This window comes from Varanus komodoensis, unplaced genomic scaffold, assembly GCF_004798865.1.
Source record: "Varanus komodoensis strain SLA01 unplaced genomic scaffold, ASM479886v1 scaffold35, whole genome shotgun sequence".
Classification (NCBI taxonomy): Eukaryota; Metazoa; Chordata; class Lepidosauria; order Squamata; family Varanidae; genus Varanus; species Varanus komodoensis.
This window is the reverse complement of record NW_025335856.1, coordinates 9,084,643-9,100,126: the sequence shown is the minus strand read 5'-3', so window position 1 is coordinate 9,100,126 and position 15,484 is coordinate 9,084,643. Positions and strand designations below refer to the sequence as shown.

Sequence of the window (15,484 nt, the reverse complement as noted above, 5' to 3'; positions counted from 1 at the left end):
CTACGGCTGCAATCTTTTGTGCATTTATCTGGGGGGAAATCCCTTTCAGCTCAGTGGGGCTTATATACGATTAGACATGTGAAATGCCATTGTAAATATAACTGAAAGAAAAGCAAAGGCTGCAATCCCATAGTAGCCTGGGGATAAGTCCCACTGACGAGATTGGGTTTGATCCAGGCTTAGGTGTGTGCGGCTGGACTGGCAGAAGAGAACTCCTTCACCCCCTCCTTCCCCCTTCCTTCCCATGGTGGCCCCTTCAGTCCCTTGAAAGCTACAGAGAGGGTTGAGGAACATTGCTTAATAGGGTGAACTATGGCAATGGGGAGAACTATCGTAATGCAATCCTGGAGACTCTCACAGAGGTAAAGTGTACCCCCGTGAAGTTGCGGTTCAGCGTTTGCGGCCTCAGACTTTCGCAGAATTTTCCTTGGAACCGAACTACATTGTTCGCAGAAACCCCCGCAATTTCGCACAAACCACTGAATGGCTGCTGCCCTGTGACGTATCTCTGCTGTTCGCTGAGTGTTCTCCGTTTCGTTCTTCTTGAAGCCCTAGGATGCTGCCCAAACGCCCTGCACCTTCTAAGGCTTTGGGCAATGAACGTTTACCACATCCAAAATTCGCAGTTTTTTACAATTTGCGGGTGCTCTAGGAATGCGACCCCTGCGAATTTTGGGGGACTACTGTACCTTCCATGAGAGAAGCTCTTCTGTCCACTGATGACAGATCCTGGATGCAACTCAGTGTCTTGTACTTCTGAGTAGACGAGCAAGTTGATAAATATGTGTATATACTCACATTAACAGACTGAATACAGACAATGAATAATCTATCACATGCATTATGGAAAACCAAACAACCAAGAAAACATGTTAGTTGAACAGATGTATCTTACTTGAGCAGAAATAAAAAAGGCACAGAAGCATTGAAACTACTGAACAATAGTTGAAACATTATTATGGATGTTTTCAAAACAAAAATGCATATGAACTATTGGCAGTCTTTCCATCAGTCCATTTTCTTTAGGCTAGGACAAATAAATCATGCTCTCATTCATTCCCATTTTGTCTGCATTATTTCAGGTGATATAACAGTAAAGAGGTACTTTAACCTAAAATCCACATCCCCTTGAATATGGCACAAATAATGCACATTTAAAGCAGTTGCATGCATGATGCCTTACGCAGCCTGATGATAATAAGAGGAACATGTTGGTGCCAGCATGCGTTGTCACTGTATCCTCAGCCACCTTTCCAAAGGTCCAGCCTAGATGGCAAAACTGGGCTGACAAACCAAGATTCCCAGGGAAAGATTTCCTGTTTGTGAATGGTTATCATTTTATTAGAGCAGCTGCTGGCCCTGCAGGTGTTACACATACCCTCTTTTTGTGTGAAATTCCTGAACTACAAAAGCTGCTAAAATATTAATCATGGTTCCTGCTGTTTTTGGAAAGACCTACTGAATCAGGTCTTCCAAAACCTTACTTATCTCATCATTCCTCCCAACTTACGTAAACATGAATGCACTGTTTTCTCTTACATGCAGGAAGTGCCCTTCTGATACGCTGCAGTGGCAAGTTTTGTGTGAACTACTCTCTGCCAGCAGGCATGCAAATTTGTTAATGTTGCCTTGCGGGTGTGTGCCTGGTAGCAGGGAAAATCATTTCTGCTCCATTGGCTTTTTCTTGGCCATGCTAAAATTATTCTTTAAAGCGTTTTAGAGAAGTGGCTTTAGGCTGAAAATGTTGAAGACAAGAAGAATAGCAATATAAAACAGTAGAGGCTTGCCATATGAAATATTAAATGTATCCCTGGCAGGAATACTTATTGAGCGTTTAGGGGAGTTCGTCTGACCTGCAGTTTCCTCCAGGGTGGGCATCAGCAACCGGAGGTTCCTTTTCCAAGTCTGGCATTCGGAAGGGTCTGCCATGCCTCCCAGTTTATCAGTGCAGAGTGAAAAGTATAAAAAAGTAAAATTTGTGGTGTATGGGATTTGGCAACAGGCCATTGTAGGGATGGTAAAGCACCGGGGCTTTGATCATCCGCTCCACCTTCCCAAAATGTCCTCTTTGGCAAACTCTCTTGCGAGGGATGCAATTCACAGGTGTCCTCACAAATTTAAAATAGTGCACCGGCAGCTGCAATAGAATGGCTGGCTCAGTCTGGTCCCCTCCTGTTTCACGTACAGAAGGTGGCTGGATTGGCAGATGTCTTCAGGACTGAACCATGAGCCAGCGTCTTCCACTGCACCTAAAGGTGGCAAGTGAACTGGGGCAGTAGATGGGACAGAGCAGGCAGCATGACACACAGGCATGTGCCACCTGAGGTGAGGGCTTCATGGCCGGAGCTGCAGCACATTTTATACAGAGAAAAATAAACAGGAAGGGCGCTATAGCTTTGGTGTCTTCAGGTGTTTTGCCACTGTTTAAAAATGATGGATACTCATTCCTACCTGATACCTCATTCCTGATACCTGCTTGAGCTGCATTGTACATTCGTGAAAGATCTAGCTTGTGGAGCTTGCTCTAGACAAAGAAATCTGGCTAATAAAAGTACCACGGCACTAACATGAGTGCTCTGATTTTCAATCACGCACTCTTCTACTGTTTTTGCTGTGGCTCAGAGCGAGGAATTCCACAAGCCTCTCTGTCTTCCGCAATGTTGCTGAAACCCCACAGCACATGGCTCTGGAGCAGGGCCCATAAACAGACAGGGTAGATTGCCAGGCATGCTTTCCCTCTTGAATTAGAGTTCTGTGCTTCACCTTTCATTGCAATGTGAATATATAGATTCCCATTTCTTCTGTTTTGTGGGTTATTTAAAATAGAGAAGCATCACTGAAGGTCATCCGCTAGGGCTAGGTGCAACATAATGGCTGGAGGCAGGCTGCATGCAGAGTGGGATACATGAGCCAATGCCTACTGCACCCCCTTAGCCACATATATATGCTGGGGGCAGGTAACTCACATGAGCTACCTGCAAGGTTTGGACCTGCATCAGAGACTCCATTCTTTGGCCCAACGTTAAGGAAGATGAAACTGGCAGATGCTGGTATGTTGCTTTGCCTTTCCCATGGTGACTTCACACTTGTGGAAGTTCTTTTCCAGTGGGGCCTGCCAATTGCCATTTTGCCAGTTTTTGAGCATGCCTTGAAAACTGTTTAATTCTGTGTGTACTATTTGGGTTCATTTGAATTGGATATATCCAGGGTATGCATGCTGGATGAGGAATGCGGAGAACTGTAATTTATTCATTGTAGGATATTTTGTAGAGATGGGTTGAGTGTCTTTGGCACAGCATTTGGGTTCAATATTTCTTTAAAATGTGGAGTATACATGGCCCTAGATGTTTCCAGTGTTGTTTAAATATTTCCTTGAGATTTTGCTTATAATTCTTAAGGTGCATGTTTAGATGGGAAAAAGTCATACAGCTCCTGGCTGAGCAAATGCCCTTTCTGTCTAAACATGCGTAGGACCGTACCTTCATTGAAAAATCATAATCTTTTGCGACTAGTTTGTTCCTTAAGCTCTCTCAGGGCAGTGTCTCCACACATTATACTGACTTCTGTCTGCTTTGCAATGCACTGTGGGCATTTAACTCTTTTCTTTGTAGAAAATAAAATATAGTGTTTCTTACAATTAGAGCACCCATTGCCCCTGAGCAGTGATGAGGTTGCTTTTTTGTTATTAAGGTTTTAGATTTTAATTAGCTGGTTTCTTAACTGAACTCTGTATTTTAAGTGCATTGGTTGTTGTTTTCTCTTGCTTTCATCGAGTGAGAAAATTATAGGCAGGATCGTTTTAAGGGCACATTTTAATGTCAAACTAATTAAAGTAGAAAATGGAGACCCTGGGTGGCTTCATTTTGAGACAGAATAAGGAAAGGGCTATGTTGGCTTGCCAAGGGCTTTTCTGAAGATTCAAAGGTTTGCTGATTTAATGTGCTCCTTTTGCTGGTTACCACCTTATTATTAGCATGCTAAATACTTTCACAGTATTGAGACTAAGTTATATGTGGCTTTATGAAAACAAGCACCTAATATGCACTCACTTTACAGTTAGGAAAACAAGTATAGATGGTAACTTGTCTAAGGCTGGTCACTGAACACAGGGACTTATCTCAGCTGCCCCAGAGCCAAATTTGACACCAGACCTTACTCACCACTTTACCTGCTGGCTTTTTTCCTCATGCAAAGCTCATCTTCCTGATGACTTTCCTGTGCACTTAATAAGTGTGGAGAATGAAATAGATGAGATGTGATCACACCCGTGACCGGAAAAGTGCTAGTGTTGCTGTGTTACACAACATTGGCCAGATTAGATCACAACCCAGAGATCCTGCCTAATCCTTTCAACATTCCAAACCACAGTAGAGGATTCTACCCCCCTCTCCACTTGTTTGTTCTGCTTGCTGTGGAGTAAAGCTGGAGCTCTGTCTCCTTATAGCTACTGCAGTCCCAGGGAAGATGTTGGAACAAGGTGAAAGAGGATAGTTCAGAGGTTAGAGTGGGTGTTTGTGAGCAGCCAACTACAGTGGGAGCCTAAATGTTTCATTTGGAGCCCAGATCTTGGGGAGGCAATTTGTCCTGCCACCCGGCTTTATTTATTGCTGAAATAAAGGTGCGGGGTCCTAATGACCTCTGTTGCATCTGATCCTCCTGGATTAGCTGGCCTTTTGTCCATATGTGCTTCACCTCTTGTTTCCCCATCTTCAATCTCTCCGCCTGAGGTTTTTCTGAAACCAAATGCCCCCTCTGCCTTGTCCTTACATCCCTTTTTTCAGATAGGAGTGTCTTTAGGAAACAGGCTCCTTTAGACAGACAGACAGACAGACAGACAGACAGACGCACGTGTGCACACTCAGAGTGTCTTTAGAATAAATGTATTTTAAGGTTTGCAAATTTGTCCAATGTTTTGTTCCGTATCCCTGAGCTCTGGCTCTTTTGGGTAGCTATCACCACCCCTGCCAGTGGTAAAACCCATGCTTAACATGGAGCATATACCTGATCTGAAGCCCAGAATCTCAGCTAGGGATAGGAAACTCCTGCCTGGAACCCTGGAGAGCCAGTGCAAGCAGATCTTAACAGTCATGGGCTAGGTGGACACAGGTGTGACTCTGTATTAAGCAGCTCCCTTTGTTTCTGTGTAGCAGGAGTGGAGATGCAGCAGCTCCATATTTTCCAGCGGCCTTGGAGGCTTTGAGGTGGCATTGCCAAATTGACATCTGACAGCTTTAGCTGGGGAGGGACCTAAAGATGCTACTGTGGGGCAGGGTTTTTATTTATTTATTTATCTATTTACATGTATTGATAGGCTGCCTATAATTGCTGTGCCCTTCGGAATATCTGTGTGAATCCTACCTTTTGGTAGTTTGAATATGCTTATAATATACATGCCCATTTTAATAAAAGTTAATCCAGTGCACATACCTCACTAGTCTTATGAATCAAAACAAAGGGATTACTGAAGATGATCAGGTACCTTGCAAGAGGTGGTTACCAGGACAGTATCATTCTTTTCTGGTTGGCTGCTCAGAATAACAGTATGCGGTTTCTAATCTTTTTTTAAGGTGACAATACCAGTGCACAGCCAGGTTTTGCCTCCTATGGAGGCCGTGGAAGATCCTGGTCCTCTAGAACCTTTGCACAACCCAATGGGTGGCATGGAAGCAAAAGAGGAAAATGATGATGAGGAGGAGGAAGAGGAGGAGGACGAAGAGGAGGAGGAGGAGGAAGAGGAAGAAGGGGAAGATTCAGACATGGAAGAATGGGACCCAGATCCACCTCGTCCCTTTGACCCAAATGACCTGTGTAAGCATACAAGGAAGCTGTTAACTTTTGGTTTAGACTCTTACCTTTTGCTGGCTAATTACTGCAATGTATGAATTGCAGACCACTTGATTGGACTTGTACTCTTCTAGGACCAGATAAACAATTGGCTTGAATACATCGGTGCTTTGAGCCAGAGAATAAAAATCCAATAGGAAGTGTTGAAATTGCTGCCACAGAGCCACCAGTTGTGTCAAGAACAAGCTCAGTCAGCTCCTCACAGTTATCCACACTGATGTTCTACTGCACAGGCTTTAGCGCAAAGCTACCAGTGTCGGCCTAAGGGGCTACAAGAACCATCTGTGCTGTTCCCTTGTGTTGCACAAGGAGGTTGTTGAGGGCAGAGGGAAGTAGAAGACAAAGGAAAGATGCAAAGGGACTTGAGTACACCTTGGGCTGCCCCCCACAGCCCCCATTGCTTCCCTATTGGGAGCTCTTTAGGGCAAAGATGGTGCCATTAAAAGTAAATTGCCACATATCTCAGAAACGGATGTGGAAAGGAGAGAGTCAGCTTCTATCTTCCTTTCCTGTCTCACTGATCCAAATGTCTTCAGGTTAGATGGATTTAAACTAAGGCATATTTTTCATAGTCAAAGAGATTGTAATGTGCTGCAGCAAGGGGCAACACACTTAAATAATGGATGCGGGAAGAAAGTAGATCATGTCTTTGGGGCCAACTTCCAGCATTGATGAGTGTTGGCCATATTGGCAGGGCTTCTGGAAAATGAAATAACAAATGTCTGACTACCTACCTTCTCCCCCTTTCATGCTTTTGGAGACAGAACATGCAGCTACTTCCTGTGTGTGGGACATTGCAGATGTTTGGTTTTGACTTGGTACATTCTGTTAGTCTTGACGTGTGTGAATGTGAGGTTACATCATGTATTTTTGTCCTTTGTATCTCTGTCTTTCAGGGTGTGAAGAGTGCAATAATGCACATCCGTCGGTTTGTCCAAAACATGGACCCTTGCATCCAATCCCAAACCGGCCAGTGCTGACAAGAGCAAGAGCCAGTCTCCCCTTAGTGCTTTACATAGACCGATTCCTGGGAGGAGTGTTCTCCAAACGACGCATTCCCAAGCGCACACAGTTCGGACCTGTGGAAGGACCCCTGGTCAGGCAGTCAGAGCTTAAAGATTGCTATATCCATCTAAAGGTAAACACAGCCATCCAGGTCCTATACAGCCTACCTGTTTTGAGAAATGCCTTTTGTTCTGTACTGCAAACCAGTTTTATCTACTCACAAGAAATGGAAACATAATCATGCATTTATATGCATTCAGTATAAACATGTCACATGGAATGTAACTCCAGAAGCATCTTTGCATCCTTTATGTAGTAGAGGACAAAATGATGAGAAACAACACAACACCTTTTGGCATTTTAAAGAAGGCTGAGCAACTTGAGACCCTTCAGTTGTTTTGGCTTGAAAATTCAGTCATCTCATTAACTATGCTGGTTGGGACTGATCACAGTTTGCTCACTTTGTCTTACATTGTGGCATAGCATTCATATGCTGGAGCCTACTTTCATGAAATGTAGAAGGTAGGCCACAAAGATGGGTATAGATACCTGTCTCTAGCAGTAGAGAGAACTGGCTATAGAGCTTCCGTAAGAACTGCCATGCATTTCCCGTGTGTTCGAGCAGCCTTGGAAGGGTCTGTGTATACGTAGGTCCAGCTGGATTTTTTAATAACCCTGTTTTACAAGTATAAAAGGAATGAGCATATGTCTTAAATAATTGTCAGGGGGGTGATCAGGCTAGGCTACTGCAGCAAAAACAGCCATGCGTCTTGTAGCACCTAAAACGTTCTCTCTCTCATCAAATGACGCTTCTGTGATAATGCTCCTTTTAGTATTTAAGGTGTCACACAATGCTGCTGTTTTTCTATGGGTGACATAAATCACATTATCAATTGAAGTACATGCCTTAAACTAATGTACCCCCGCAGGACACTGCATCTAGGCTCATCTCAGTTCACAGGTTATAATGCTTCATAAAGCACTCTCATGCTTTATCTTCTCCATTTGTTCCAGATTGGTGATAAATATTTATTCTTTAATAGTGGACTAGCAGTATCGTTAACAGTGTGCTTGTCACCCTGATCAACTTTGTGCATATATATTTAATTGCACTTTAGGTGTCCCTGGACAAAGGTGACAGGAAAGATCGAGACCTAAAGGAGGATCTCTGGTTTGAGCTGTCCAGCGAGTCTCTTTGCAACTGGATGATGTTTGTACGCCCTGCCCAGAATCACTTGGAACAAAACCTAGTAGCCTACCAATATGGCCATCATATTTATTACACTACAATTAAAAATGTGGAGCCCAAACAGGAACTCAAGGTAAGAGGCAATCTTCATTGTATAACTCCTTTTCAAAAAGCAAAACACACTGAATTCCCCTTGTCAAGGTTCCTAGCCTGGTAGGAAGTATCTTTATCAGTTTATCAGTTTGCTTTGGTGAGAAGGGGTGATAGCACAATTAAGAGCTTTGAGTGCAGCAGAGGCATTAAGACCACGGCAGCATCACCATCAGCATGGCTCTGTTTTCTGTCCCGCAACCTTTTTATCCTTTGATCTTTAGAAATACGTTCTGCTTCTTTATGGGCTATGCATGGCAACAAACTACAAGTACCCATCTCTGATTTTACTGTACCTTTCAGCTGGCCTGCCCATGTGCCTGCTTGGGATGCTGAGAGTTTATTGTATATCTATTGAGGGGACCTTCCTTTAAGGAGATTACATTGATTTCCTGTATTTGTTTGTATAAAGTAAGGCTGCAAGTTTTAAAGAGTAGACTGAACATTTAAACTTTAGGGGGTTTTTTAATCAGCTGGCCCCATTTTATTCAGTGTGGCAGGTAATTAACAGCATGCATTTTGGGGTTGGTGGGCTTTTTAGCTTCTGGTATGCTTTTTATGTACCAGAACAAGCTAAACTTAAACAAGTTATAAGAAACTTGTTTCAATTTGCTTTTGATCAAGATTTATTCAGTTAATACCTTCTGAACAGAATACGTACTCAGACGCAGTCTGCATTCAAAATCTTTGCATTTTTGAGCCATATGATTTGCAGACCAAAAAACTATGTTCAACAACATGCACTTTTGAAAATTTTGCATGAAATATCATATACTTTTGAAAGTTGTATACAAATATGTTTAATCAATGGGAGAAGAAAACATACATTTCAAAGATGCTCGTGAAAATACACATGGATTTTCATATAAGAAGGAAAAACAAAACAAGAAATCTGATACAGACTTGAGTCTGAAAGAGCTTTGCATTGGAACTCAGAGAACTGTGGCAAGCTCAGATTTTGCTGATTTGCACATTCCTACTTAGAGCCATTGTTTGCACATCAAGCTGATGGTTTCACTCATGGTTTGTGCTGATCAGAAAGGGATTGGGAGCAGAGATGTTCTGGAAATGGCACAGTTGTGGGAGATGCATGGTAGAACCATATGATCATCAAGTTTATGATCGGTCTTGTTTATTTAACAGTATTATCGATATTTTAAAGGGTCTGCTTTGTTTAAAATATATGATACATCTGCAGCAATCCAGGGAATGGTCGTCTGAATGATAGTCTGGGCTGCACTTATTCAGTCACTGTCCCCATGGTTCTTGTTCTGACACAACTACCTGATCTTCACAACTGAGGAATTCCAAGGTGTCTTGGTTATGCAGTTTGTTGTGTAAATTGACTCATTTTCAGGCCACTATGGAATTGTGAAGTCTGCCCACTGGGAAAAAAATAAGAATGCAGCTTATTTTTAACATGATCACTTCTGCTGAAATGAAAGGAGAAATGAGTCATGAGCTTTTGCTCTGTTTGGGTCTGTGCTGATGCTCTGATCGCTCTAGCCACTGATTCCCCTTGAACATGTAAGCAAATTGGAGGGTAAAATAAGTCTGGTGTTACACTGTCTGTGTAAATGGGTCCTACGGATATCATGCATCCTGGATAAAAGGCCTTAAAAGAATGTGCTGCAAATTGGTTTACTTTGAATTCATTCTTTCTCTTTTCCTTTGTGGCACTTCTGCTGTGCCTGCCCATGTATGTGATCATCTTTTCCCCATTCCTACAGCTTTTTTCAGCTAACGAGCCACCATTTACTTCAATCAGTGAACTTGTGAGGTTTGCAACCTGGCCTGTGCGTGCAATGATATTTTTCTGCTTGTGATTCCAATCCCTGTGAAGTTATTTTTATTCCATTCTGAAAACAAATCAAATGGAACTTAGAAGGGTCAGTTGGGAGAATAACTTTTTATGTTAAGCTTGCAGCCTGAGAATTGGAGGACAGTCAAAAGATGAATGTTGCCATCTGGACTTTTCCTGTTTCCTGCCGTCTCCCCTTCCTTTACAGTCTTGTATCCTAATCCTGCAAGCACCCAAAATGGCCAGGATGAATCAGAGTCTAAAGCCCTCATTTGATGTGTAATTGATTTGAATTGAACCCTGTCTTTCCACAATGAAAGCTGCATACATGGCTTGCATTCTTAACTACAAAGTAGATTAAATGTATTTATTTTATTATTGTTTTAATCACAACAACAGCAATAAAAACTGCAACCAGCCCCACAGACCTGCTTACATGCCAAAGGTCTGCTTTTACAAAAAAGTAATAAAAGTGTCTTTGCCCGCCCATGGAAAGAAGAGCACGGAGAAGGAAAGGCAGGGAGGGCAAGAGTTGCCCTGGCTTATACTGTGGGTTCATCTAGTCCAACCTTCTGTTCACACAGTGCCCAGTCAGCTGCCAATGGGAAATCCACAAGTGAAACATGAGTGTGGAGTATGCTTCTGGTTGTATTCAAGAAACCGCCTTTAAAACCGAACCACTGCTCAGACAAGAATACCTTTCAGCAATGCTGGAACAGACGGTATCTCTTAGCATAAACCACCTCACAGTATTGTTCACATTATTTCTTTTTAATTCTGTGTACATCTGATGCAGGTGTGGTATGCTGCCTCATATGCAGAATTCGTCAATCAGAAGATCCATGATGTATCAGAGGAAGAGAGGAAAGGTATCGTCCTCTTACTTTTCCAGTGGGAGTTTAAAATAAGGTTATATTCCAATACTCGATAGGAATAAAATTGTACATGTCTACTTACAGCCAGGCTCCAATAATGCTTTGATCAGTGTTAAGGTTGTGCCGTCAAGCTTTTTATTTCCATGCAAAATGCTTTATGTTAGTGGAGGCTGCCTTTCTGGATGCACTTGATAATAGCTGCAGTTAACAAACATGGCTTGCAACAGAAGTACCAAAATCATCATCCTTTGAGTTCTCATCATTATGATTGATGGTGCACAGTCACTATTACCTTGATTCCTCACAACAACAAAATGCTAAAACAAATATTTATTTATTTAAACCATTTTTATGCCGCCCCATTTGCAAAAAGCCTTGGGGCGGCTTACAACCTTAATAAATAAACATAAATAAACAGTTATATAATTAGAGTTAAAAAACTGGAGACATCTCAGCATGTACTTAAAAACCCAATATATACAATTCATAAATTAACAATTAAAATAACTTTTAAATAAAAAGGTCTTGGCCTGGCGCCAAAAAACAAATAACGAAACAAATATAGGCTTTAGACACTTTATTGAAAGGTGCTAATGGATAGGAAATCTGAGAAGTCCAGTCTGATCTATAGATTAAGCTGTTCTTTTTCTGTAATCAACAGAATTCCTCTTCCTGAGAGTGTCTTTATAATTTAAACAAAAATGCAACTGTCTAATCCTCATGACTGAAACATGATTAAAAATGTGCAGGGAGTAATGCAATATATACATTTCCATGCAATTACCAGTATTTCTAGCAATTTGTGCCAGCATCATTTAGTGGGTACACTCCATATATCACCCAAATAGCAGAAGTTGTTACGAATGTTTTCCCAAAATTGAACAATTTTCTTGTTTCCCCTCTTAGCTTTCAGGAAAATGTCCTACCATACCACTTCTATTGTGTCTCAATTATCTGTACATTTATTCAGTGTCCTCTCCTAACCAAAAAGTCTGTGCTGTGCAAAATATGAAATATTGGATTGAAGATAAAAGGAACAAACTGAGTGTGTTTATGCAAAATAAACATTGTAAACTTAGCAGAAATTAAGTTGCAAAGGCTCAGTGGGCAATCTACTGAGCAGCTTTTATTAGATGGCAAAATCAAAGTAGGCAAAGTAGATAGTTGATAATTCTTTGTGCATCTTGTTACCCTTCCTGGTTATCTTGCTCTTCATTGTTCTGAATCCAACTCATGGTAGAGACAGATAAAAGATAATCTGTATGTCACCCCAGTTATTCTTATAAAACTGTAAATTATGTTTAGCAGAAACCAGAAATGCTTCATGGTGTTTGAAATTTTATTATTTGTTGGTCTAATACAGTTCTTCGAGAGCAAGAAAAGAACTGGCCATGTTATGAGTGTAATCGGCGGTTCATGAGCTCAGAACAGCTCCAGCAGCACCTCAATTCCCATGATGAAAAGCTGGACTTCTTCAGCAGGTATTTGCTCACATGTAGAAGCTGAGGTTTTCAGATATCACTACTTACTTAGTTTTGTTGTCCCCTGAAGACTCCCGTTTGAGAGCAGGAGAGAGAGCTTTCTCAGGAACAGCATTCAGAGACTAATTTCTGTTATATGTGATAGGTTACAATCTCCAGGGCTCAGCTGTGTAGAAAATACCATTTAGCCGAGGCGCATTTCTATATCCCAGAGCGTTGCAAGGCCAGGTTGACATCTAGAAGCCCAGGTCTCTCAGACCCAGTTAACCGAGTTGTTAACTGGTCACATAATCGTCTTCTGGAGGGAAGCCCTGTTATTTGAGTGTTTTAGGTAATTTTATTACCCCATTTTCAAGCTTGTGTCTTTTTCCCAAGGCCCATTTTGGGCTCAGAAATTGGTGCATCACTGCCTACCTGCATCACAGCTTATCCTGGATTCCCCCCACCCATGCACACTCTGCCACCCCACAACATTCCTGTCAAACAGCTCATGATTCCAGCTGGCATTTGAAGAATTTGCTGCAGAGATGTACTTGCCTTCTTGTGAGAAATTATCCATGCCAGTAAGAAACAGCAGAGATATTTTAGGGATTGTTGCCGATTGCCCATTTTGGACATCTACACTGGCATGTTGACTGTTGTATCAATCAGGTGGACCATTTTGCAGAGTCAGCACCTCTTTGACTATTGGATGCAAGGGAGAAATAATGGAGGAGGGATTTGTTGCTGCCATGCCCTGATGGTGGGCTTTTCAGAAGCACTTGAGTGGCTGTTGTTGGTAACTGGACGAACCCTTCATACAACCTTTCCCCATTTTTCTATCAGCACAGGAACATTTTTCTTTGACAGGGGATAGAACTCTGCTCTGTGCCATCAAGCTATTGCCAGGTTTTATCGCTTAGAACAAGGATGGGGAAACTGGTCATCCTGATGTTGGGATGTAATTCCCCCCATTCTTGCCACTGGCTGTGCTGTCTAGGACCAATGAGATTTGTTGTTCAATAATGTCTAGAGGGGCAGTGCTCCCTACCTCTGGTTAAAGCCTTTGTGAAATTGACTGAACTGGGTGAGTGTTTATTGGTTTGTTATTAAAAGCATTTCTACCCCGTCCTTAACTGAGGTCTCAGGATGGCAAATGTTCAAAAAGTCTGAGAGGAATACTGATTTCCCCCTCTTATTTGTTTTTCAGAGCAAGGGGCAGAGGTCGTGGGCGAGGAAAACGAAGATTTGGACCAGGCAGGCGACCAGGCCGCCCACCAAAATTCATGAGCTTGGAAGTAACCAGTGAAAATGGAGGAAAAAGTGTAGAAGAGACTCAGGTACTTTGGAAGAGAGCAGATGAAAGACTTTGCATCAAAAACAGAGAAAAGCTCTGCTTGGTTTCATTCCTGATTATTTCCCCAGAACTAAAGTTGACACAGAAGTAACATCATGTAAAAGTGTAATTGATTCCAGATACTAGTTGCTTAACATCTGGAGTCCCCAACATCTGCAAAAGGGAATGGTGGAGTGGGGGGACAGCTGGAGAGTACTGCTGGCTAGGTCAAACTCTTTTATCAATAAGTTGCCCTTGCTGAACATGGACAGCAACCTTTGAAGTTATTTCACCTACTAGGATGTAACAGATGTTCTAGGATCACCTGATTCCCCAGAATGAGGAAGATTCTTATCTGTGGGCCTTAGTATCCAAGCTTGTATTGTTGTACCTATGCACTCTGAGTAGTGGCCCTAGCAATACAGGTAATAGGAACCAAGTTTTTAACCAAATCTTAACAATCTAATCCAACATTCAGGGCACTTTTTATTTATTTAGTTAAAATATTTCTAAAGTACATCTTTAGTCAAAAAAATCAGGGTGGTATACTTTTAGAAAAAAAATCCAATAAATTACAAGAAGTTTTAGAACATCTTAGTGAGAAAATGGAGACACTAAACTGGAAGCATTCAACCTCTGCCCCTTTCATTTGCAATTTCAGGACTTGCTGCATTTCTCCAGCAAGGGGCAGTTTGATGAGACTGGGCAAACCACACTGAATGGCTTGGACCAACAGGAACAGACACCAGTGCCACCAGAGGCTCCGTCAGCATTGGAACAGCAGCCTGAGAGTCACCCGTTGCAGCTCCAGCCACACGAACCAACTGTGGTGGCTACCCAGAGCCTGATGACAGCTGATGACATGCGGCGAGCGAAGCGCATCCGAGTAAGTGGAGAACTCAGCTGCTGGCTGGAGCTGTCTGTATTCCCCCCTTGTCTGTTGATTGGCATTTAGGGTTGCCATCATTTTGAGTACCTTTTCCTGCGCTTTTGATTTTTGATTCATCTACGTATTGCTAAAATGATCCACTTGGCTGAAGGGAAAGGGGTAAGGAATAGCATTACTGAAATATGCAGAACTTAAGGAAATATGCAGGCAAAATTTGCCCACAGTTTTATTTCCATGGTCTCAAAAAACTTTGCTCCTGCTTTGTTTAGTTTCATTTTTTCCTGAAATATCAGGCTGGCCTCTTAGGAGCAGTGCAATTAAAAGTGTTGGTAGCCTATTTTGAAGTCGTAAGTGTAGACTGTGGCATTTTATTTAAAACTGATACCTTAAGGGTAAAATCCTACGCCTAGTAAGAGAGAAAAAGTCTTACCATTCCTGGTACTGGCTAGGGAATGCTGGGAACTGTGGGACCTTTTTGGAATCTAACCATGTGTAAGAATACACCCCAAGGACCTCAGATTTCACTTTGTAATTTTTTCCACTTTTTTCCCATCAACCTTCTTGCAGTCAGTCAGTGGGGGTCAGCCCATGCCCATCTTCTTTGCTTGCCCTAAGCTCAGTCCCTTTTCTCCCCATCCATTTCATTATTCTTCCTATTTCACCTTGCCAGAATATTCCCAATTATATAAAAATCTGTATCCTGTAAAGAACCTTTGAGAAATAAAACATATGCATTTACTTAATACGTTCATCTTATGTGGGATGTATGATTAGAGTTTCTTTCGTGTCAAACTGAGGAAGGATGGTGCAGTGTAAAATATACCCCAGACTCCTGAGTCTTGTTCACACGTCTTTTTCTAGTAGAATCTTGATCGGACTGTTAGTTACTGCTGACCTTTTATCTGGAATTGGTGTCAGTTTCCAATTTGCTACAT

General features: G+C 42.0%; 1 protein-coding gene across 3 annotated transcripts in view; it reads left to right on the top strand.

Moving 5' to 3' along the window:
- PRDM10 (PR/SET domain 10) overlaps window positions 1-15,484 on the top strand; it is a 64,303-nt gene that overhangs the window by 24,090 nt on the left and 24,729 nt on the right. For all 3 annotated transcript variants that reach the window (XR_006415618.1, XM_044439565.1, XM_044439567.1), the window contains 7 exons: window positions 5,568-5,808; window positions 6,741-6,982; window positions 7,968-8,171; window positions 10,786-10,858; window positions 12,228-12,345; window positions 13,535-13,664; window positions 14,322-14,546. Coding sequence is in view for 2 of the 3 variants with exons in the window: in XM_044439565.1 (XP_044295500.1) it covers window positions 5,568-5,808; window positions 6,741-6,982; window positions 7,968-8,171; window positions 10,786-10,858; window positions 12,228-12,345; window positions 13,535-13,664; window positions 14,322-14,546 (1,233 nt within the window). In the remaining variant the exon portion in view is untranslated. The remainder of the gene's footprint in view (window positions 1-5,567; window positions 5,809-6,740; window positions 6,983-7,967; window positions 8,172-10,785; window positions 10,859-12,227; window positions 12,346-13,534; window positions 13,665-14,321; window positions 14,547-15,484) is intronic.